The following is a 24,257-nucleotide window of genomic DNA, read 5'->3' as shown; positions in this document are numbered from 1 at the left end:
ATAGTCTTTGGGAGGTTGCATAAGACTTGTAGTTTCATAAAATTTTCTGCAGGACTTCCATCTTTCAAATACTCATACTCAATAGGCAACTTCTCTGAGACTTCTGCTGGAGGAAAGGGTAAAGTTACAGTTTTCTGTGTAATCAAACTTACATGATGTTACATAGTTTAAGGAAGGAAAAGATAAAAATCCCACTTCCACTTTCCTAGGCTGTGGTGTCAGGTAGAGTAGGTTGTAACTGAGGCTGTCACACAGAATTCTACCTTCTACTACCACTTCCAAGGTTATGGATAGAAAGTTTCTATCACTCTTGATATTTCAACTTAAAATACTGAGGATACACTGAGATGCATTAAGTAGAATAAGAGGGTCACCTAATACTAGGTTAATATGGTGTCAAGTATGGTCACCTAGTTAGTGTGTCTACTGAGTGTAAGTGAGAGATGCTGTGGGCAGTGCAAGAGGTAAGCAAAAGTTAGGAGGAGCTCCCTGTACTCACATGGTTGGACACAGTGCTCAAAAAGCAGGTTTGGAGGCTATGGCAAGTCATTGTGGTTCAGATTTCAGTCACTTGCTTTGGTGCAATTTATTTTCAAGCAGTTGTCAATGAGGCGCTAGTTATATGTAAAAGGTTTGGTTATTCAACACCTTATTTATAAATCTGCTTAAAGTTCCTGCCACTTTTTAAGTCATAAAGTGTATCACAGTTAATCTGTGCTGGATTTTCCAGATACAGTTCCAAAGAGGGCTCAGATACGACTGCAGGCGCACGCTTTCCATGTTTGCATTTCCCAGCTGTGGCAGCTTTATAGCCAGGCTTTTAGGGAGTGCAAAACAGTTCAAGAACAAATGCTTTAAAGAAAAAACAAAAAACAACAACAACAGAAAAAGAAGTTGTGGGTTTCACTTCCGTACTGAAAAAACAACTTACTTTGACAAACTGGCAGCATTTCCAAGGACGCGGGTGATCCCAGTGCAACAAGAAGCGTGTTGCTAACAGACAGAAGGAGAGTTTCAGCGCTGTCCTCACTCCTCCGACTGTTCGTTTTACTCAAGTGTTGCATGTTCCTGTAAACACAGAGCAAATGTGTTGCTATCCACAAAATGATGCTCAGTTTGATGAAAGATGCAAACGTTTCAAGCATCCTTGATCGGTTCCTTGGGATGTAGAAATATGAGGCTTCCAAGGCTGGACGGTCACAGCCATACAGTTCAGCAGGCAGTCGGTGCATTCAGGGGAGCTGAGTGACAGGATATGGTGGAAAAAAAGAAACAAGATGGGATCTGAGCAGAAAACAGGAAATCTGGATTGCTCTTGGGTACGTTGTGCCTTCTCCTGTGGTACAACAAAGAGCTGTAGGTCGTTTCACAGGGAGCTGTAAGAATATAGTTAGGCTGGGTAGCCTTTTTCAGATGAAAAGCCTTGTGCCTGCTAAGACCTAGTTCCCCTTTCTGTTTTAATCAACTGTAAAACTATCAACTACGTCTTCATCTTGTTACTGTCTCACCATCATCCTTTCTTTTCCACATGGGCTTTTGTTATTTGACCATTATTTGCTATGTGTAACTGTGGCACAAAAGAAAAGTCATTTATTAATTGCAGGGGCTTTAAAAAACACAGTGTTAAAATATTGCAATTAATTAATTGGAATTATAATGAAGAGGTGGTCAAGTATTATGTTAATACGTTGTAGTGCATTCATAAGACACCATCATGTTTTCTGTCTGGGCAAATTATCCCTCACAGACTCTTTCACATGGGTATATTTACCATCTTGATTTGTATATGTATATTTATTTATACACACATCTATCAAAAGCTAGTTTATACACAGTTTAACACTTGGAAATAGTGTCTGCATACCAGATGATGTATAGTGAGCAGATGCATTTTGGAGGCCTGTTCATGACTTGTGTGAATAGACAAAGGAAGAAGAATGGAAGCTCCCCCAATATCCTCATCTGATTTTCTACCTTTGTACTTTCAGACATTGTAATGTTGTTTAAAAGTATCCCAAGCATAATCTTGTTATTCAGTGATTGACAGCAGTCAGAGCCATTAGACCTGCCTAAAACTGTGTGTGGTGTTTTTGCTCTGCGCTCTTTCATGAGCTTTCACATCATCTATAACCTGATGGCATTCATGCTGTAGCTGCCAGTCATAGATTTTGACAGCTTAGGAGCAGATTGGTTATTTTTGAACACCCTGAATTGCCCATCTTGTGAAGAGGATGTGTCAATGAAAGAGAGCACAGTAACTCTCTTTCCTCCCAAATCAGTAGCCTCAAAAGCCTCCTCAGGAGGTGGTTCAGTACTAGAGAAGTCAGAATCGTTCTGGACGTTAGAAGCTTGAGATGGTTTTGTACTTGTATGAGTTTAAGCAGACAAACCTACTCGTAATAGCATTGATTTCTGTCTGAAATGAGCTGATTTTGGTAGGAATGTGATATTTCCATTTGCAAGTGTGTATGGATGTAGTAACACCTACTACACACACGCTGCAGTGATCATGCATTTTGCTACTTGCATGACTGAGAGCATCGGCCTGCCATCTGACAACAGTGTTAGTATTATCATGTTACAGTGCAAATAAAATATGATTCCAGACATTTGTTTTACAGGGTAGTATTTCTTAACCTTATTAAATTAAAGGACCACTTGACTTGATAACAAAAAAGATTCAAGTGCTGATACAGCACTGCTACAATGATTTTGTTTGCTAGTCAAAATTAAACTTTAAATTCTTGTTAATAACTTTTATGTTTTGTCATGTTTGTCTCTTTCCCTGCATAGGGTTGAGAAATACTGTTATTGGAGGTGGGTTAGGCATGTAAAGTCTTCTTGAAGAAAAGAGCCTGAAGGTTTTAGCCTCCTCTTCTGAGAAATTATGAACATTAAATTGCTGAATTTAACTGTGGTTACAGCTGGAAATAATTTGGCCGCTAGGAGCTCAAAATAAAATGGAAGCAAATTGAAATGACTCTTGCAGGTTTTAGATTCTGCCTTTCCCCTCAAGGATTAATCCTCATGGGGTGAACGAGGTTTCCTATGCATATGGAAGCTCACAATGCTCCCTGGGTTGTTGTGCAAGGTGCTCTAATACCAGAGGCTCCAAAATCTTTGTTGGACATCAGTTCTACCTTTCCACCTGCCTCTTGTGGCCCTTTGGAAATGCAGCTGAGAGAAATGGCTTTTAGGAGAAATTTTGTTTGGCTGCTTCTTTCTCAGGGTGAGCTACGCTTGTAATTATTAGGACTGGATCTGAGTAATGCAGAAGGCCTTAGCATTCCTGAGTATTACATGGGATGGGTTGCACAATGAGGTTGTGGATAGATGTCCCTTGACAGGCACAGGGTTACAGCAGCAAGGTTTTTGGACTGGCTGTAATTTCACACCGGACCATGGGCAGATGGAGTTAGTAAGCATGAGAGACTGGGTTGTGCTTGGAAAGATTCCTCTGTGACCACCGCCCTTGTCCAGACGTTAGAGCCATGCTGAAAATTTTATCTTCCATCTCCAAAGTGGATAAGACATAAGATCAGCAAGCAGGATGCTTTCATGTGGGAGGCCTTCCCTGTACTTAAATTACTGCTGCTTCCATGTTCTCTATAAACCTATAATGAAATCATCAGTAGCGACTGCAAACTGTTTCAATTAAAAAGAAGGGGAAATGAAGCTTGAAAAATACTGTTTTTATTGTGTGCAAATATGATTAATTCAACATAATCTGGAATGTAGCTCGTGTCCTGGAAACATTGCCAATGTAATGCCAAGGTTTGGTGCACTGAGAATGTTTTATTGCAAAATTGCTTGTGCTTTCAGCTGCAGCATTTCCCTTCTCATCACATGGGAAAGGCAGCTTTAGTCATTGTTTGTGGCTGCCTTTCCCAACTTGCTCCAAAGTGCAACATGCATAAACAGGTTTGGCCCCTTCCTCACGTTCATGCCTAAGCCAACTGCGCGGTCTGGAGGTGAGGGAAGTTTTACACACCTACATCTTATTTGGAAACATTTGACTTTACATAATGGCTCTGGAAAAGATCCACCCAAACAGTCAGTAGGATTGGCTGCAGATCTGCAAGGAAAGGTGGCAGCTGAGAACCAGTTCTTGAGTCCATCCAGTGTTTGTACCTCTGTCAAGTTGTATCGCTTTGTATGTTTCGGTTTCCATAACTGAGAAATGGGACTGACGAATTTGTTCCTCGTGTAAGACTTTCTGGATTACGCAGATGAAAAACAGAGTATAAACGTGGGAGTTTTACACATGAAAGGTTGAGCTGAACACTTAACAAAGCTTGTAATGTAAGTAGGTACAAAGAAATATTTGTTCTTCTGCTCAGATGCCACTGCTGCATGTTTACTGTTAACTCAAATACAAATGTTCTAACAGAGCTCTCCTGCTTAGGTTAAAGGTTTGTCATCAGTTCCATCATAGTGTAAGGACTCTGGGCTTGAAAGCTCATCAGTTCTACTTTTATCCCGGGTCTCTGAGTAACTCAGCTCCGTGTGTCATTTAGAAGTGTGGTGACTAGGGAGGGGGAGTGGTAGATGTGACAACAGTGGCCTTCAAGCTGTCCCAGCAGACATTGAGAGATGCTTTAACTCTTGCACATCTGCTGTCTACATTTTCATGTTTGCATGTGTCAGTCTTAACAGGTGCAGATTTTGCAGATTTCAGAAGCTGTTTTGGCCATTAGCGTTTTAAAGCTGAAGGCAGATGGAGAAGTCAAGTTGTTCCTAGTATGCTTTGAGCTGGATATTTTTTACATACCGGTGCAGTGCTAAGGGTGACTGTTGTCCCTGCTCTTCTTGGGTGGCTGCTTGCAGAAGATTGTCCATGTAAAGCTGCATACTGCTCCAAACCCGAGATCTGGAGCTGTGGCTTTTCAGTGTGCAGGCATTGGGAATGAGGAGAGGAAGAAGCATGTGTTGCTTGCTCTGTGCCAGTAAATCACCTCCTGACAAACTGTTCATCAGCCGTCAGTGGATTCTTGAAAACTTGGAGCATTAAACAGAAGCTGTGAGAGGAACAAGTCCTCACAGTGTAAGGAAGGTTTCAAAGGCTGTGATACTCTGCTCTCTTGCTGTCAGGAATATGGGAATAACACTGGCTGGGTCAGCAGTTCCTGCTTTTGCCAGACAGATAGAAGCATGGAGGTATTTTTCAATCTAATAGATGCCCTTATCTAGTAATCTCTGTACCACTATAGAAGTACTATTAAGTTGCAAATACCCCAGTGGTGAAGCAGATGGCTTTCTCTGTAGGAGGAACCAAAGCTGAGAGCACAGGATTTAACTCCAAGATCACGTGTGCTAGTGCTTTGTGAATGCTTTATTTTAGCACGTGGCAGAAAAGCTTGCGTATGTGGCTCATTGATGGCATGGGCATTTGTGCTACATGTATGCCCAGGTGCACACCGTTAAACACATTAAAAGAGTAGCTTTAGAGGACCACTCTCTTAAGTGAATATTGTCAGGCACTGAATGTGATAGAGATGGGGGAGATGGATGTGGAGAACACCTGACTTTGAGACTCCTACACCAACCTTGAGTTTTGTTTCCTTCTGTTTTAAAAATCATATCCAAAGGGAAAGTGAGCAAGGCCATCAATAGGCAAGTAGAAACGATATGGAGAGAAGTAACAAGTCTCATCTGCTTGAGTGCTGATAAGCCTGAATAATGCCTTAGATATAGACTATAAATGGCTGCTGTGCCTTTAAGTCATTTTATTTCTAGATGCAACCAAATTATTTTTCAACATGAAGCCCATGCAACTATTTCTTCCCTGTTCAGGAAGTCTTTATTGAGCACTAAGCCCATATTTTGGCACAGTAGTTTGTTTCCATGGAAATGGTGGGATATTTCCATTATGGGATTATGACTCCCAGTGGGCTGTATCTGAGAGAGGTGAATTATGAAGGCCACTCATTAAGCACAAAAAGATTCTCTTGTGCCAGGGAAACTGTAAGAAAAATTTCCCTAAAGAACAGGTGACTGTGCAGTCATCTTTAAAATACTGTTCCGGAGCAAAGGAATGTTATGCCAATGATTACAATTGAGAAATTGAATTTTCTTGAAATGCAGAGTCCGTCTGAATTGTTTCTCTCTACATGCAGAATGTCACCTCAGTGCTGTTGTTACCTCAAGCCATGTATTTTTATTCAGTAGAAGCAATGTTTCCAAGACGAAGCTCTGTTTTGCTGGCCTCTGAGGCATATCCAAACAGCCCCAATCTTTGTTACATCAAAGGCAAATAAAATGCAGCAGCAGAAAGCTAAAAATATCTAGCATTTACCAATGAGAACACTAACAAACCTGCTTTGGGAAGAGTTTAAGCTGATGATACTTGACAACATTTTTTTTTAATGTTAAACAAGTAGAAACACAGCACTAAAGCAATCAGAAGTGTACAAATCCAGCAATTCAGAGCCAAGCCGATCATACAATGGTGGGTCAGTCTTCAGAGCAACAACAAATGCTGTCTTTACAGATCCTTTTAGCATGCAGAGTGGGAGCACAGGAGCTGATACAGTTCCAGGTTAGAGGTTTTAGAGCTGAAAGCTGTGCTGTGCACTTGGGAATGTGTGCAGGAGCATTAGAGGTAAGGAATTTTCCATCACTCTGAGGCTGCAGAGTGGGTGCCGAGCTGCTTAATGGGCACTGCTGCAGTTGCAAACTGCAGAGCCTTTGTTTTCCTCTGTAGGTGTGTTCTGATTACCAACCAAAACCAGCGCTGGGCTGTCCGAAAGGGCACTGGGAAGCTCAGATGTACAGGATCTAAAAGGTTTGGCCCTCCAATGTGTGGTGACTCTTGCCTTGCTTCCTGTTACCAGATTCACCATCGAACATCTGTGGCTGCACAGGGCTCAGTGCAAGATTGGCTCTTCATGCGCAGAGAGCAGCTTGTGTGTGAGGCATACAAAAATACAGCTGGAGGTGTTGTTGAGTTCTTGTTTGCTGATCACCTCAAATATGTAATTTCTAGTGAAATAGAAGCGGTGCATTAAGTACTGAAACATGCTAAGAGCTCAGCTTTGTCTTGCTGCACGCAACAGAGCTGTGCTTAATTGGGTTTATTTGGATAAATGAAAGTTATGATGGATATGACAGTGATTTCTTCCCATTTCAGATTGAAAAATTGGCTGCTCGTAGCCATTTTGTTTGTTCAGTCTCAATTTAAAGAGAAGCTGAAATATTACAATTTTGTTTTGCATAATAAGTGTGGTTTTATTTATGGTCTAGTAGTTAAAATCAAACAGTGAGATTGAAGAGAGCTGGGTTCTATTCCTGGCTGTTTTTCAACTTGTTTTGACCTCAGACGAATCTCTTATGGTCACAGTTCAGCCAAGTCCATAAACAAATGACAGTTGGGTGATTCACCACGTTCCTAGCTTAAAAGGTACGAGCTGTCCCTTGGGATTTCTTGAGGTTATGACCAGGCACGTTTACCAGTTTGTTTGCAGGCAATGAGCCCCCAGGTCAGCACAGCACAGATGTGGGTCCCCAGCAGCGTGAGCAGAGCAGGCCCATCTCCTCATGCTGTGCTGGGCAGAGGTGGCCTGAGATCCATGCTCTGCACAACCAGGCAGTGTCCTGCACAATCCTGTCTGTGTCTGTGTTCTCCCTGTGCTGGAGTGGGGGTGCTGGGAGGTGAAATGCCTGCATTTACTGTGGCAGAAGTAGCACAGAGCTCAGGCTTCATTTTGAGGGCCAGCACCTGACTGCAGCTACCCTGGATAGAAAAAGCCCCACAACGCAAGCTGATGTCATGTTTATCCTAGAGCATTAATCCTATTCTTTAATAATTGCGTGTGCAAACTGATGGTAAGAGATTCCCAAGAAGGGGTTTGGTGTGTAAATTAAGATCGTTATCTGGTTATGTCTGGGGAGCCTCAGACCTCTGGGCTTACAGCTGAGACAATGGCTCTGTAGAACGCTTGCCCAGTCCGTTTAATTGTTCAATGTGTTTAATTGGAATTGTCACTTCAGTGGGGTTTATTTTTTAATTAAGTCCGGTGCCAAGCACCTCTGGGATTGGTTGCTTAGTTTCCTTCTGGATTCTCAATTGGAAGTGCCAGAGCATATGGTGGTGGTGTGGAACACCAGAGATCTGGTGGTACAGCACAGTGGTACGTGGGGCTGTGTGCCCGGTGTCAGGGCTGTGTGCAGAAAACGTGCTGACGGATGGAGAACAGTGAGGAGAGATCTGTCCTGGTCTGGGATGCTCACCCAAGATCCCATTTGGTAGACCATGGTGGGGCAGGTTCCATAGGTATTTTTAGTGCCGCGAGGGATGGGTTGTGAACGGACATCTCGATTCTCAGGGCTTTAACTAAGCACTTTTCATCAGCACAGCACTGATAACAATGCATTACTGATATGTATTTGTGATGCAATTCAGAATGCGATCCATTCTTCAGATCAGCAGGACTTTGATCCTACTCTTTACATGTGGTAATTTCAGAAATGTGTTTGCACAAGCTTAATTATGCATGCTGTGCCTGTATAGAAGTACAGAAACCTGGCTATTGTTCCTGCCCATATAGGTCCTAACTGCCGGATTTGCATGCCCCGGCCACTGGGGGATAAGCAGCAGCTGAAATAACCTGTTTCTAGTTATTTCACTTTCAGTTCTTCAGGACTTAACACAAAGTAATTGGGCTGCATTTCCCGTGCTTCAGAGACAAGGCTCAACCCTTCACATTATCTGTCTGCTTTTTGACTTATCGTGTCATCTCCAGAGAACCCAGATAGAGGGTAGAATTTCTGAAAATTGAGCGTGCCTTAAGCTTCTTGCAAGCCATCAGAGGAGGTCATCACCTGTAGTTTGAGAAATGCTGATCTTATCTGAACACCTGGAATGAGGAAGTCTTGTAGTCTCGTGCCAGCCAAAGCTGTGAGGGAAGGCTAAAGTGTTTCAAATCCCAAATCTCAGCCACCAGGGCCAAGGACGGGGAAGCCCACCTGGACAGTGCTCTCAACACCTGCATGTGAGGCAGAATATGTTCAGGTGTTGGGGCAGGCAGGTTGGGCACCATATGCAGGGGGCAGCTGGGGCTGTTTGGGGCTCTCAGCCTGGAGGGGCTGGCTGAGGGGATGGAGGGGTGACTCTTCAAGGAACCACAAGAAGCTGCCCTGCTTGTGAATTGAAAACTTGTATGTGGGGAGGAGGAACAAGGAAAGAAATGGGCAGCCCTTAAAGGGCTTTCTTCTCCACAGCTTAAACTGAGCCACTGCTCACTGGTAGCCCACTGCTATCTCCCCCAGGTACAAGCTTTAAACACTTATCTTCAGAGCAGCCTTCCAGGAGATCTGCATACTTCTGTGGGTCCTTTTTGCAACGTTATTCCAACTTGCCCAGCTTTGCATTTAGTGCCAATTTGATCTCAAAAGCTGTTTCTGATTACTCCATGCATACCTGTAAGTTACAAAGAGGTCTTCTTCCTGTGCGTGCTTGCGAACCAGAGCACTGCAGTAGACTGCAACAATGTGCAGGATTGATACTGGTTCATCCCTCAATGCTTTACACTTAGAAGCTCAAATGTAAACGTAAGTGTTAAAGGGCGCGATTGAATTTGGATGTGCTGCATCAGACTGACTCCATGTTTGAGGCTCTTGCTGGGAGGGCAAAATTCTCTTCTCAGGTTCCCAGAGTAGCTCCTGACTCAGTCTCCCAGGTCCCCTGCACTGATATGTGCAGGTGTTTCATCCTGTGAAAGAAGTGGAGCGCCCTGACAGCAGTGTTCTGTCACCAATTGAGGGATGGGCAATAATGGCAAAGCCCCCAGAAGAGCACAAGACCCTTTCTTGAGTCACTTGCTCCATGTCCAAGAGAAACCTGAAGGGTTTATGTCACTCGGGCAATGCACGTGTAGCCTCATCCTTCTAATTACCACTGAGCTGATGATCTAAGGCTGCTTTGTGGATATGAGGACAGAATTTTGCCTGCAGGATGCACGATTACCAACTGTGCCTCCTCTATAAATCAGCTGTAAGTGCATTTGGAATAGCTGCCAGGTCGGCTGCCGAGCTTACTCGAGGACACAGCTCCAGCGACACCGTCCCACGTGGCACAGAGCTGTTGCAGTTTTAAAATCAGTCTGATTTTTTTCTTTAACAGGGGAACCCAGTGTAACTCCGTCAAGACTGGAGTGACACTCTGAATCTGCATCTGCCTCATGTGAGTTAAAATCCTGGCAGCAGCATTTTGCATAAGCTGGAGCCTCTGTAGAAATCTTTTTTTTTTCCTTTTCTTTTTTTTTTTTTTTTTTTTTTTTTTTCCTTTTCAGGAGAGCTATAAAATTGTTACTGTATGTGTCTTGGCAGCAAAGGTAAAAACAACCACGAAAATGCATGAGAATGGCATACCTTACTGCACAACCCTGCTCCTTGCAGCTCGGCTCCCTCCTAACACTCCTCACAGATCGGAGGCTTGCAGCGTTCACTCCCGGGGTCCTGCTTTTAACTTTCACTAGTGTCATTTTAAGTGACGATGTGAAGGAGAAGCTGAAATGCTGTCAGCTGGCTGCAGTTTTTTAAAGATTTGGTTGTTTTCTCTCAAGCCCAATTACATAATGCACAAGCACGGGGTGTCCATCACCCTGAGCCATTGAGCATCTGTCCGTGTTCAAGCTCAAATGATTTTAATAACTTTTCCGTTGGAGGAGAGGACTTGGCACGGTGGCAGAGACACAGCCATCAAGCAGTGAAAAGGCAGAAAGGAGGTTGGGGTGAGTTGCAACTCATGCTTCGATCGTACTCTCACCCTGTGTGCTTTGGGCCGAGGGATGGCGAGGGCACTGGGGGCTGTGGTGTGGTGGTTCTGCTTCACCTTCATTGGGATGGGGCTGCTCAGAGGGGAGAGCTGAGCACAGGATTCACTGCATGGCAAACTGCCCAATTCTTGCAGCACCACATCCTGTGAGTTTCCTCCCTTTGTGTTTCAGCTCAGGGCTGGGGAGGTTGAAGCTCCCAGAAAGATTTAAGCTACTTTTTTCATCGTCCAACTGCAGAATAAAATACTGCTGTGCCCTCTCTTTATCTCCTTGGATGCCTGAAGATAAGATGAGAAAGCAGGGCCAACCCTAAGTACAGTACTAAAATACATTTTTTATCTAGGCTAAGCAGTCTCTTAATGCATGTGGCAGGGGCATCGTCCCCAGATGTGCTGCTGTCATTGCAGTACTGTTAGCCTGTTCGTGTTTGGTCTCAAGGAGATGGATTGCTTGTTTGCCTGAAAGCTCATGTTGCTTTAACAGGTGTTCACAAAGCTTACAAGAAGCGTGGGCTGTGGTTGGTACCAGCTGATGCAGCACGGGCTGTGGTGCAGTGCTGTGGTGCAGTCTAGGGAGGCTCAGTCATCTCTCAGTCTGTTCCCAGTTGAGTGTAATTAAAGGAAAGTTTATCTTGTACAGTATCGTGGTAACTGGGGAGCACTTGTTGTCCTTTTCCCATCCCCAGGAGCTCAGTGTCCCCATGTAGTTTGTGTATCAACAAGAGGGCTCTCATTTTCCAGGTATGGTGGAACGGTAGAAAAATAGGGAAGGGACATGAGGTATGGATGATCTGGTAGCTTACTTTTATTCCAAGAGGAATCGGGGGGCACTATTTGTAGCTTGAGAGGTAAAGGGGAATAATTACTTTGCACAGAAATTAAAATTTGGATTAGCCATGTTGTAGTACTGTGTGAGCAGAGACTTGGAATGATGAAACCTGTTCTTCAGCCTTTTTCCTACTGGTGTGTCAGCTCGTTTCTGTAGGCTCAGAAAGTTCAGTGGAGGCTTGCAGTGATAAATGTGATGGTAAGAGAAATACAGAAGGGAAGAAGCTGAGCGAGGGCATAAGTGATCAGCCACACGTCAGCTGTTCACTGAGCAGATGCACAGGCTGTGTGACTGAAAGCTCTATGGTTTGCCTGGAAGGGTTCTGCTGGAGAAGCTCACAAACCACCTCTGTTTGTCCAGAGGAGATGCCAGCTTGCTCCTTGAGCTTTGTTTATGGCTCGGCCGTGCCACGGTGGTTGGTGAGTTCTGAAGGGGCAGGGATTTCTGGGCGAGATGTTTTGTTGGGAAGTGATGGTTTATGGATAAATTGGCAATGTGGTCTCAGGGAGCTGCATGGACAGAGTGGGGAATAGAGGCTGCTTCACACCGTGGGCATCGTTGCCGTGCTCTCGCCCTCTGAGAGTACGTGCAGGTGTATTTATCACTGTTTTCCCTGGGAGGTATCTCTACTGTCCTGCATCAAAGGAGTTCATTTTTCCAGATGATGCTCTGGTGTCACTCTCACAATGTTCATCACCTAACTGCCTTTTGCTCCCTCCAACTCTAGCTCACTCCCCAGGATTGCCTTGTCAGTCACTGCTTCCTTCATTAGCTGTAGTTTTTGATTGCTTATTCCTACCTGTAGCTCAATCAACCCTTCCTTTCCTAAAGGACAGAAAAGGCTACGTGCACTGTGTGTTATATCTTCTTATTGATATATGATGTTTGCCACTGGTCTAATGATGCTTGAAGATCTTGGTAATTGTTTGGCTTTGGTTATCTGTTCAAGAACATTACCGGTTTGCTTTTTGCGTTTGAATGATGTTGAATTTAATGAGAAAACTGAACTTTTAGAATACTTCTGGATTGTTAATAGATATGGGATCCTTCTCATGTGGCTACTGTGAGTCTTATTTCTTTGACAGTTCTTACCTTTTTAGTATTTTTGTAGTATTTTATGCATTTGTTTTCTCCTTTCAGATTGGGCTTTTGTATTCCACAGTATACATACGGTGGTGATTACCTGGGCAGTATAGACAAGGGCATTGATAGGCATTGTGATGCCCACAGATGTGTGAGCTACCTCTCAGGAAAAGCAGTCTGTCTTCTAAAGAGCTTACTTACATGTTTTCAAACTTAACTGAGTAAAACACAACGTATTCAAGAATCTGAGACACAGCTGGACCCATTGGACCCCCATAGGCCTCATTGAAATAACGGGTTATATTTGACCTCATTATATCTTAGAACCAATTTAAGACAGTGTCATGCAACAAATGTCAACACACTGTGACAGAAACACAACGATTGCCATCTGTCACAGAGGCACAGCAATTTCCTTCTAAATGGTCATTTAATGATCTAATTAAATAGCAACATTTCCAGTGCATGGGAAGGTCATTTGCAGGAAGAAGACAGTCCTGAAGGTAGGAATGACTTGGTTGAACTAGTCATTCATTTTGCATTGAGCAAATGTGTATGTCACAGATGAGCAGCTCGTAAGAAATGTGGGAGCAGCAAGCTTGCCTAAAAGAGTAGCATTTTGGTACAAGAGTAATAGCTAACAGATTTGTACAGTACCATATGGTATTATTAACAAACAAACCGTATGTTAAGTTGACAGCTCTACCTTCAAGCTAACTTAGTCTGCAGCAAACATAAATTCCCCTGAGATGAAATCTGAAGACAATGCTAAGCTTTGGGATTGTATCCAGTAGCACAGCAGCAATGAATTTCAGGCTTTCTAACCACAAATACATGTGCTCCCAAAATGTATTGGTTTCTTCGCCAGCTTTGTGAAATCACAGCAAACCAAACCCGATCTGAGCAGGTGGAAGAGGGAGCGTTTGTGCATCTGTGTAATGTGGAGGAGGGAGGAGGGTGAATGGGAACGGGACTTGTAACTGCCTTCTTGTTTAACCCCCTAGCTGTGTGCAAATTTTCTAACTGAAATCTCATCTTGGTACAGTGTATAAATCCCCTGAATACGAATCTCTTGGATTTGACCTGACCGTAGAAAGATTAGTTTCCATTGGATACCCTCATGAGCTGCTCAATTTTGTGTATGATCCTGCATTCCCTACCAGGTAAATGACTAACAGATACCAACCCAGCCTGCTCGAGACCTTGATTACTTGTTCTGTTACGTTCAGAGGTGACACACTGAGGCCAGGTGTTCAGAGTTGTGCCTTTGAAGCCTGTGGCTTCCCACAGATCATGGGGAAGAGAGCGGATTGCTTGGGTGCATGGAAGGCCTCTGTGCACTGAAGTCCATGCTAGCAAGGAGAAGGAGAGCAGGAGAGGCTGCTGAAGTCACGATCCAAAAATAACTTTCAAAGCAAAGACAGCAGAGACACAATGGGACCTGGAACAAAATCAAAATCAAAGCTTGGGAAGAAGGAGCCTCTAATGTCCGTGAGGCCAGAAAGTCTTAGAACATTTTTCTATAATTATTTTAATGAATTAATGTGTTTTCCTTTGGTTTTGTCAAGCCAGATGCAGCAGCATCCTGGTGCATAAGACATCCTGAAAAATTAAGCTGATGGTAACCAGCAGTAAAAGTGGGACTGACCCAGTCCACTTGCCTAGATGAATCAAACGTGGAAAATCAAGTTAGCGGTGCAAAGCTACTGAATTCTTACATTTTTGTCTGTTGGTGGCAGAAATTAAAAGGATATTGCTTGTTTTAAAGGCCTTTAATCTAGCTCAGTGCCTTTAAGCCATTTCCACTTGTGTCTTTGCTGGATTTTGCTTTTGGCTCCTCTGGGGCTTTTTTTTTTTTTTTTTACAAAAGGCTGGAGCAGAGGCCTGGTGCTCCAGTTTTAGTCTGGCAGCCTCCTTCCTTCCTGCCTGCATGATTTACACTGAGACTGGTGCTTTGTGCTCCCATGCCCATAACAAAACATTATGAGCACGTCATGAAGACTCCTTAAATCCCTCCCGTTCATCCCAGGAAAGGGCCAGAAAGGGTTTATCTGTGGGAAAGCTGCTTTCTCAGGCGCAAGATACTAAATAAGTGAGACAGAGTTTTGCTGGACTTGGAAAAATTGTCCCAAGCATTCTTTGCCATACTTCTGTGTCCCATCTGGCTTGTCTATGACTGACAGATGAAAAGGAGGGGAGAAATTCCCTTATCCCACCTCCCTGCAGGGCTGTCAGTGACCACAAGCACGGGTGTCAGATTCGTGACCCTGTAGAAGAGGTCCTGGTAAATGCACAGCTAAGCCTTTGCCAGGTTAAACGGCTCCACTTTCAAGTCCATGCAGAGCAGATGGGCTGTATCTTCTACCCTGGCAATGCAGGGCATTGTTGTTGCATACCTGCACCCAGGTAAAAAGTGAGCGCCCATCTGCACAAAAAAAGCAGCTTTGGTCTGGTGCCCTGTGCCAAGCAAGCCAGCTGCTCTAGAGCTGGCATTGAAAAGAGCTTGTACTGAAATGGTCACCGCTTTCACTGTTCTCTTCACTGTTAATTGCTTTCTTAACAGAGGCCTGGTGTTTGATACCCACTATGGAAACCTGCTGAAAGTTGATGCCTATGGAAACCTTTTGGTGTGTGCGCATGGCTTTAATTTCCTCAGAGGGTGAGTGCTTGCTCTTGACTGCTCTTTTTGACTTAATGTGATCTGTAGGGCACTCGTTGCATAAGGACTTGTGAAGACTTCTGATGCCGCGTCTAAGAAAATTATGCAAGGCCTGCCTGGATGCTTTCCTGGTCAACCTGCTGTAAGGAACCTCTGCTGATCTCCAGAGGTCACTTCTAACCCCCTGTGATTCTATGGTTCTGTGATGCATCTCATGCCGTTTCCTGCACCCTTTTCCATCTGCTTACTTTCCTTGTGCCCCAGAGAAGGTGCTTAGGGAAGCAGAGGGGGCTGCAGTGCTGCAAGCTTGATGTATCCCAGCAAATCCCCTCCTACCTGCAAGGCAGAGGGATGGAAGGCAAGCACAAGCCAGCTCCGGGGCCTCAAGGTGATGAGCCTGTCATTGCAGGCATGTAAGTCCCTGTAGCAGGAGGTCAACATTTTATAAAAGGCTTTATGAATGCAGTCGAGTTCCTCCTCGAGTCAAAGGTGAACTTCAGAAGCTCCAGAAATGAAGGAAACAAGAACAATTTAGTGACTTTAGTCGTTACACACCGCCAGTTAATTGCAGCAGGCCCCAGGCAAGACTCCTGCAGTGCAGCCCTGCACTGCCCTGCGGGAAGCTGCTCAGAGGGGTGTTCAACAGCACATGGAAAGTGGGGGAAAGTTTAAGATAAGCAAACAATGAAAGTGCAGATGATGTAAGGCATACCCATAGCCAGCAGCATGGGGCTTAAGGTCGAGTCGCGGACTCCTGACCACAGTTTCCCTCTGGGGGCTTGGCTCCTTTGCTGACTCAGGATGAAGGCTCTGTGCCCGGTGGTGCTGCAGCCAGCACAGTGACAGTGACGTGCAGTGGGTGCTGTTTTGCTAGTGCACACAGGAAAGCTAGGTGTTGATTAAAGCAGAGAGATAGTACTTGCTAATGGACCCTACTAAAGCTATGTTCTGCAGGTCAGCTACTGTATCCTCAGTATGTTTTGTGGCTTCATTCTGTTCCACCTTATCTGTTCTCAGGCCTGAAACACGGGATCAATATCCGAACAAATTTATCCAGAGGGATGACACAGATAGGTTTTACATTCTGAACACATTGTTCAATCTACCAGGTGAGTCCCGTGTGACTGTCCCTGTATCTTTGAAGCCTGTAAAGCTTTGCCAGTGTCTTACTCAGCTGTTTGATTTACTTATTTTTGCATGAACTTTCTTCTTTCAGGCAGAGGGCCCAGATTTAGCTGGCTGTGTGGTGTTATCCTTGTTTTAAAGTCTTGCTTTTCTTCTTTACAGAGACCTACCTGTTGGCTTGCCTCGTGGATTTCTTTACTAATTGTGACCGGTACACTAGGTATGTATAGTACAGTGTATTGACACACTGATAATACTGTAAGACTGTTGTTATAAAATGCAATATGTATAATAGAGATGCAGCTGCTGTTAGTATCACTGGATGCCTCTCAAGTGGTGTCAGTGGGGAAATGTTCAGACCTGTTATTCTTTTGATATTAAGGGAATTTAGTGCTGTTGAGATGCTCTTTGTGTGCAGCCAAGGCTGGTTATGTGGGTCTCCTTCATAGGGCATGCCAGTGTCACTGTACTGGCTGACACTGGTATTTGGGCCAGACCACATCCATATTAAAGAGTGATTACAGCCACTGCACAGCTCATTTTCAACCCATGTCCTTTGAATCCACGTTTGAGCAGGTAGCTGAGAGGCTAAGTTTCCTCAGCCAGTTACCACAAGTTGTAATTGAGGACTTTGTGTAATCAAAAGTGAAATATTCAGATATTCAGTGTAATTTAAAAGGCTATTTCAGCAATGTATGTATTTTCCTAGCTTTCAAATAGATGTAAACATAAAAACAAGCTGCAGGTCTGAGAGTGCTACTGTGCAGCTGACTTCTGTGATGGGTCATTTTTTCATGTTTTGTGACTGGAAGGGAAAAGTTCAATCATGTAATACATGCATTGCTGCAGTGAAAGAGTCAATAAGAAATGAGTGTGGTAAGATAAAAACGCTCCATGTGTTTTGAACCCTGCAATTGGCTGCAACCTCCTCTTTCTCTCCACAGCTGTGAAACAGGGTTTAAAGATGGAGACCTCTTCATGTCATTCAGGAGTATGTTCCAAGATGTCAGAGATGCTGTTGACTGGGTTCATTACAAGGTGATTGCAAGAACTCCTCGAGACATTTGTTGTCATAAATGAGTTAGAGGGACTGGTTTGTAACTCTTCAGTTAAGATATTCCACTTTTGGGCAAGAGCCTTGCTTTGCCACCTAGTGAGCAAATGATAAACTGCAGTTTTACGCAAGCAAGTCAAGGTCTCTGGCACTGCAGTATTTCTCTGCTGGCTTCCTATTTCTTTTTATAGTGCCTACACTCTGTTTCCTTGCTATAATTTGTGGGTTTTAGAATGTGTTGCCGTGAGGATATTTGCATTTAAAGTTCACAACTTCACATTGTCACAATTTTTAAAAAAGCAATTTTATTGTCAGTATATCACAATGGTACTATCTGATGTTGTCTGAAAGCTATCTGCATCAAACAGAATTCAGCAGAGGAAGCCATTTTTCAGCACACTTGTGTGCAAATTTAGAATGTAGATCTTGTGAGCATTAATGCCTCGTTCAGGATCTGAACCTGATCTTCTTGTTCTTCCTCATTCAAGAGTCTGTTGGGGTGGGATGGGGAACTGTCACGGGAGATCTGTGCTCACAGTTGTACTTGTGGTTGTTTGAGTCATGCAGAAGTTGGGTATCTGTTTTTCTTTTCTTATGCAATGTTATATGATACATGTGGAGTTGGCCACTACGATGGTCAGTGTTGGAGACAGGTCGTTGACTGTCTTGCTTGCTATGGCAAATCTATTTTTTGTTTGTTTCTATTGTATTCCCTCCTGAAAGGGTTAAAATGCTGAAGTGGATTATTTACCATGGTGAGGGAATCGATGGATCACAGAGTTTGTGATGGTCCCTGCTACTCAAAGCCTCTCATCTCTAGAGTCACTGGTTCAGATTCGCCCTGGTTTGTACTTTCACAGCATTTTGAAGTGTGAAAGTTGGCATTACTGTGATGTCTCTTACATCATAAGTTTCCATCACCTCACTGGATTCTATTGTTTCTATTTCAGGGGTCGCTCAAGGAGAAGACTCTTGAGAATTTGGAGAAGTACGTGGTGAAAGATGTAAGTGCGAGGTTGCTTCGCTTGTGCCGCGTGACATTCTGTACTGAGTAAGCAGGCAAGAAGTAAATACGCTGATTGGCTTTACTACATCACAGAACAGATAACGCTGTGATTTCTATTGTAAGAACCAAAGACAAAGTGGAAAGTTCGGACGCAGCCTTTATTGTGAGCCAGTGATCCACGTGATTTCGTATTCACGCGCCTTTTTTACGTAAAATATAAAAGCCAGAGGAAACGTTGTCATGGGACACAGGTGGATATGCTGGCCAGGCTGACGTTGTTTCTTTTGATGCTGAAAGCAACGGTAGTCCCACATTTTCTCTGCCCAAGCAATCCTCTGCTGCAGACCTCTTTTAAAAAGTGACCCATGAGCATCACTGAAACAGAAGTATTCCTCAACCATCCAGCAAAAGCATTACACACCTCCTACAATGACAGATGGAGGGGAAAATCCCGAGACACTCAACGGAGCCCAGCACTTTGATGAGCCCCAAAATATGTACTCAGCACATCTAACTGAGCAAGCTCCCTTACTTTCACCCTCTGCAGTGTGCAGGGCCTCTGTGGACCCATCATTTTATAATCATTATTCAGTTTAAATGATCTCTGTGGGCTCCTCCTTTGGTGGTGGAATACCACTTTAAAGCAGTTAACCTTGTGTCTAGTTACATGCCTGCAAAATTCTCGGGAAACCATCCTGTGAGGTAATCAGCTCTTCTGGCAACAGCCCTAAGATTTACGATTCTGTAAAAATAGCTCCAGGAATAAATTCTCCCTAATTTGAGGTTGGAATCATAACACACTCCAACTCGTGGCTCATGCGAGCTCAGATTTCACCTCCTGTGGGCCCGTTCTGGGAGGAGATCTGGGTCTGGAGGGTGGTGGTAGGAGTGTCTTCCTTGTTTTGACTGATGGGATCACAGCTGAGCTGTGTTTTGCCCATGCTGTAGCTCTGTGTCTGACTGTTCTGTCCTCTGACTTGCAGGGGAAGCTGCCACTGCTGCTGAGCCGCATGAACGAAGTTGGGAAGGTGTTTCTTGTGACAAACAGCGACTACAAATACACAGATGTAAGTGCTGTGTGAACTGGTGCATCAGTATGTAATGGAATAAACAAAAGCCACCTGCCTAGTGTATGGGATTTGGCTGGATAGTATTTGGTGGGGAACTGGGTGATTTCTGAGCTGAAATGATTTAGTGGTGAATGCCAATTAGGTGGTGAGACTTCTCGTTTATAGTCCTGGCTCCGTTTCTGACCTGGGGTAGGCCTGGCTTAAGTCGCTTTGTGCCTCTGTTCATAAGTGAGTAAGAAGGTGAAAGAGAAAGTGACAATCTGCTCTTCTGAGTGAGACAGCTCTTAGTGGGGAGAGGTCACCAAACCGATGATCTTGGAGAGGGCCAGGAGCCAGAGCAGGCTGTGTGCTGTGCTGCTGGCTGAATGTCAGGAGGATCACTGAAGGATCACGTGCCATTATAAAGCACTGCAAGATACAGCTGAAGCAACGTGCAGATTCCTGAGGCAGATGTGTTCTTTGATTATAAAACCCACCATTTTATTTCCCTTCACTTTAAGGCCAATCCATTCATTCTGTCTCCAAACCTTAGGCTGATTTTCATGTAAACGCTGAAAATAAAGTTTTGTAGCCTGAAAAGACAAAAGCAGAAAAGTATGTCTTTATTAACTACATAAAAAACACAACTTGGAATACTTTCTGTCTTTCAGAAAATTATGACTTACTTGTTTGACTTTCCACACGGACCAAAGGTATGTGGTTTCTAGACTGCAGTTCCAAAAGGAGTTGATGTGCCTAATTATCTGTGTAGCTGGAAAGCATTTTAATCCTGCTTCATCAGCTGCATGGGATTAGTTGCTTTAATCTGGTTAAAATACGCTTGCTGTTTAGCGCCCCATTTGAATAGGATCAAAGCAAATACAATATAACAAAGAGAAAAGAGGCATCATCTAGTCTCAAACAATAATCTGTGTTAGTGATAACATTATTTTAGCATTAATGCATTTTAGCTGCGGTGTTTTACAGCCAGATTTCTTCCTAATCTTATACAATGTTTTGTTAAAAAATGTCTTGATGGAAGGGAAAGAGTTGTGTGAAACAGCAGTATCTTTCTTGTATGGCCTCGTTGTGCCTCTGCTATGGTAGTTCCAAAAGTTTGCCATGCTTTTCCTGGTGTCCTGAGGATGAAGCTCAGCCCTGAAACCTTCGGAGAGAGGCTTAAGAGCTGAATTTATACTGCTTTCTCCATCTCTCATTAGGAGACCATCTCATATTCAAAAGATGTGTTTTCACACTGTGCACTGAAAGTGGAAGACCTAGGGAGAATTTTCAGAACATGGGAAATCACGCCTGGTGTCCATCAGGCAAGGCTGTGGTTTGCAGCTGCGCTCTGTAGAATAGAGTGCAGGCATTTTCCAGCTCTGGGGAAGTGTGTCAGTGTGTCCTTGGAAGGCTGAAGCCACAGTCACATTTGTCACGTTCAGAAATGGTGGCAGCAGTGTCATTTAGTGCAGCCCTTTGCACAACAGCTATGCTGTGGCGTGGCTGTTCATTGCCTTCCTTCCTCAGTCCTGGGTTGGGATGGCTTTGCCACAAATGAATGCTCTATGAATGGCAACAGGGTCGTGCCACAGAGGCACGAACTGGGAGAATCAGTGCATTTGATGGACCAGCTGTGTAGAAACATCATGGCTGAGGGCAATTAAATTCCCTGTGATCGTTTATGGGGTACCCAGTTCTAGGGTTTGTTTTTGTTTTGCAGCCTGGCAGTGCCCATCGGCCATGGCAGTCCTACTTTGACCTGATCCTGGTGGATGCACGGAAACCCCTCTTCTTTGGGGAAGGCACTGTGCTGCGGCAGGTGGACACGGTGAGCACCACATGGAGGGCACCTCAAAAGCTGGAGGGGATCATATGCAGTCTCTTAGTGGGAGCGGGCAGTGTGGTATTTAGGCTGGACGTGCCCTAGAAGCAGAGCATAAAGATAGAGTAGGACAGAAAAGACCCAGAGCATCAGCTGTTCTTTACTAATGCAGTATCTCCTCCTTCAGGTGACCGGGAAGCTGAAGATCGGTACCTACACTGGCCCACTGCAGCACGGCATCGTGTATTCTGGAGGTGAGGCAGAACACTTCTTGTCCTGTGAAGTGGCTCTGACATGCCATGGTGGCCTTCATCCACTCATGAGGACTCATGCAGGGTGGCTGGGTGTTATGCCAGAATCTAGGCAGGGCTGTGTTTCATGAAACACATCATTCTGTGCCTTTTGCGCCAAAAAAACTGTGCTGAGAGGAAGGAGAGCTGTTCCTCAATGCCCTTCCCTTCCTTCCAGGGAGGGCCTAGGAAATGCCTCTGCAGGGCTGGGAGTGGGGAGAGATGCAGCTAGGCCTGTTGGCAGCAGTGAGGACAGCTGGGAATGCTGCACAGAGTGGCTGCACCAGGGAAATGCAATGGCTGCACAGGGCTGTCCATAATGTTCTGGGTTCCATCACTGTTACGTGGCCAGGAGGCTGCTACATTTGTATGAAGGTGTGTGTATATTCCAAGGGAAGGTGAGTGTGCAGTGCCTTGTTGAGTTTAGCAGTTGAAGATTTCTGGGAGGAAAATGAAGCAGCTGCATCCCTAAACCCTGGTCCTCAGAGTGGAGCCCTGCATGTCCCTTTGACTCCTCATTCCGGCCATTCTGTTTTTTGTTTTAGGCTCCTCAGACACAGTCTGTGACCTGCTGGGGGCTAAAGGGAAGGATATTCTGTACATTGGAGATCACATCTTCGGAGACATCCTCAAATCCAAGAAGCGCCAGGGCTGGAGGACCTTCCTAGTGATCCCTGAGTTGGCACAGGAACTACACGTCTGGACTGACAAAAGCGGTCAGCAGGGGGGCACAGGGAAGAGATCACACTGTATTGCAACCTTTCTCCCAAACCCATCTTAGATTCCCTGGGATGAGGTGTTGGTGCAGCAGCTGGGTTGCTCACAGGGTCCCAGGGTTTTTGCCTTTGATCACCCAGACTTGGCCAGAGGAGAAGCTGCTGCTGGTTGGGGTTGAGCTCATCTGTAACCTTGTTCCCAACACTCTGTCTCTGTAGTGCTGTGTCTTCTCTAGTAAAAAGTATCTAACAAGATAGCCATTTTTTTTGACCCTCTGTCACCTGAGCCATGACTGCTCTCCAGTCTGCAGAGAATCCCTGCTTACCAGGTGCTTCCTCTCCCTTCCTCCTCCTCCTCCTCCCTCTGCTGCCAAAGTGCTGTTTCCCATCCTTGAGCACTCCTGCTTTTCTCCCAGGTTTACATGCTGACGTGTGAGTCGGTCTGGGGGTTATGCACATTGTCCCATGAGTGGTAGGAAGGTTTCTGTGAGGGCTGTGAAGGTTCAGCCTCAAAAAACTAAAGTGGTAACCAGAAACCAATCCCAGAGCTCTGTTGATGGCATAGAGCGCAATCGAACCCTTTCCCTGCACAACGCTGTGACATACATCCCCCACCACGGTCATGTGGGCAGGATGGTGCATTTGTTTTCGGCCCTTTCATTTTGAGGTTAAACTCACCTTTTCCCCCTTTCTTTTCCGGCTCATCCAGCCCTTTTTGAAGAGTTGCAGAGCCTGGACATCTTCTTGGCCGAGTTATACAAGTGAGTGTTCAAATGCTGACCAGTGTACTGCTGCCTTTCCCAGCCTAGCAGCAGCTAATGCGTGGCTCTGATGAACCCTTGGGGTTGGGTTGGCAGCACTGCTGCCAGAGCTTTGCCTCAGGCCTGGGTTCTGCCCCTGAGACCAACCTCCCCCTCCAGACCAGCCTCCCTCCCTAAGCCCCCATCTCACAACATCTGGTTCTGAAAGGCTTTTCACAGCATGTATTTACCTTCTCGCCTGTAACTAGGCATCTGGACAGTAGCAGCAATGAACGCCCTGACATCAGCTCCATCCAGAGACGCATTAAGGTACCAATCATAAAAATCCCTTTTCATCCTTTTGGATCCCAAAGGGCTTGACAACCCGACCCACTGCTCAGCCCTGAAATGCTTTGCTCTGCCTTTGGGTGGGCATGGCAGGCTTTGCAAAGCCGTTCTGTCTGTGGACGCAAACGGAGGAGCTTCCCAGCTCACTGGTGTCACTGGCACTCCTAAAGGCAGCCTGGTCTGGAATAGGGTCTCCTTCCTCAAGTATGTAGCACCTACTTACAGTGCTCGCTGCTGCAGAGCAGGGTGCTGATGTGTGCCTGAAGGGGCCGTAGCCTCCGGTTCATTCAGCCCTTCGTGTGAAGTCCCAGCCTGGGGCGGGTGCTGGCCCTGGTGCCGCTGCTGCCTTCCCTTCTGTTAGCTGGGGCCCGGCTGCGCTTTGATGCCTTGGGATAAGAGCACACAAAAGCTCACTGGAGATCCTTGCAGGCTTTACGCAGCCCCCAGCCTTCAGTGACGCTGAGGCAGGGCCGGCTCTGCGCTGCTGTGTGCCCGGGCCGGGATTTAACCTATCCTTTGCTTGTAGAAAGTGACCCATGACATGGACATGTGCTACGGGATGATGGGGAGCCTCTTCCGCAGCGGCTCCCGGCAGACCCTGTTTGCCAGCCAGGTGATGCGCTACGCCGACCTCTATGCAGCCTCCTTCATCAACCTCCTTTACTACCCCTTCAGCTACCTCTTCAGAGCCGCCCATGTCCTGGTGAGCTGCAGGCACTGGGGGGCACGCCACGAGCTGGCAGCACTGGGAGGATGGGG

General features: G+C 45.2%; 1 protein-coding gene across 6 annotated transcripts in view; it reads left to right on the top strand.

Moving 5' to 3' along the window:
• NT5C2 (5'-nucleotidase, cytosolic II) overlaps positions 1-24,257 on the top strand; it is a 62,055-nt gene that overhangs the window by 31,140 nt on the left and 6,658 nt on the right. For all 6 annotated transcript variants that reach the window (XM_048947015.1, XM_048947016.1, XM_048947017.1 and 3 more), the window contains 14 exons: positions 13,732-13,849; positions 15,250-15,345; positions 16,363-16,454; positions 16,633-16,690; positions 17,415-17,508; positions 18,475-18,528; positions 19,514-19,597; positions 20,251-20,292; positions 21,303-21,410; positions 21,592-21,658; positions 22,240-22,410; positions 23,120-23,171; positions 23,420-23,480; positions 24,025-24,201. In XM_048947015.1, coding sequence (XP_048802972.1) covers positions 13,732-13,849; positions 15,250-15,345; positions 16,363-16,454; positions 16,633-16,690; positions 17,415-17,508; positions 18,475-18,528; positions 19,514-19,597; positions 20,251-20,292; positions 21,303-21,410; positions 21,592-21,658; positions 22,240-22,410; positions 23,120-23,171; positions 23,420-23,480; positions 24,025-24,201 — 1,274 coding nt within the window. The remainder of the gene's footprint in view (positions 1-13,731; positions 13,850-15,249; positions 15,346-16,362; positions 16,455-16,632; positions 16,691-17,414; positions 17,509-18,474; positions 18,529-19,513; positions 19,598-20,250; positions 20,293-21,302; positions 21,411-21,591; positions 21,659-22,239; positions 22,411-23,119; positions 23,172-23,419; positions 23,481-24,024; positions 24,202-24,257) is intronic.

Source organism: Lagopus muta, chromosome 5 (assembly GCF_023343835.1).
Source record: "Lagopus muta isolate bLagMut1 chromosome 5, bLagMut1 primary, whole genome shotgun sequence".
In the NCBI taxonomy this organism is placed as follows: Eukaryota; Metazoa; Chordata; class Aves; order Galliformes; family Phasianidae; genus Lagopus; species Lagopus muta.
This window is presented reverse-complemented; position numbering and strand designations above follow the sequence as displayed.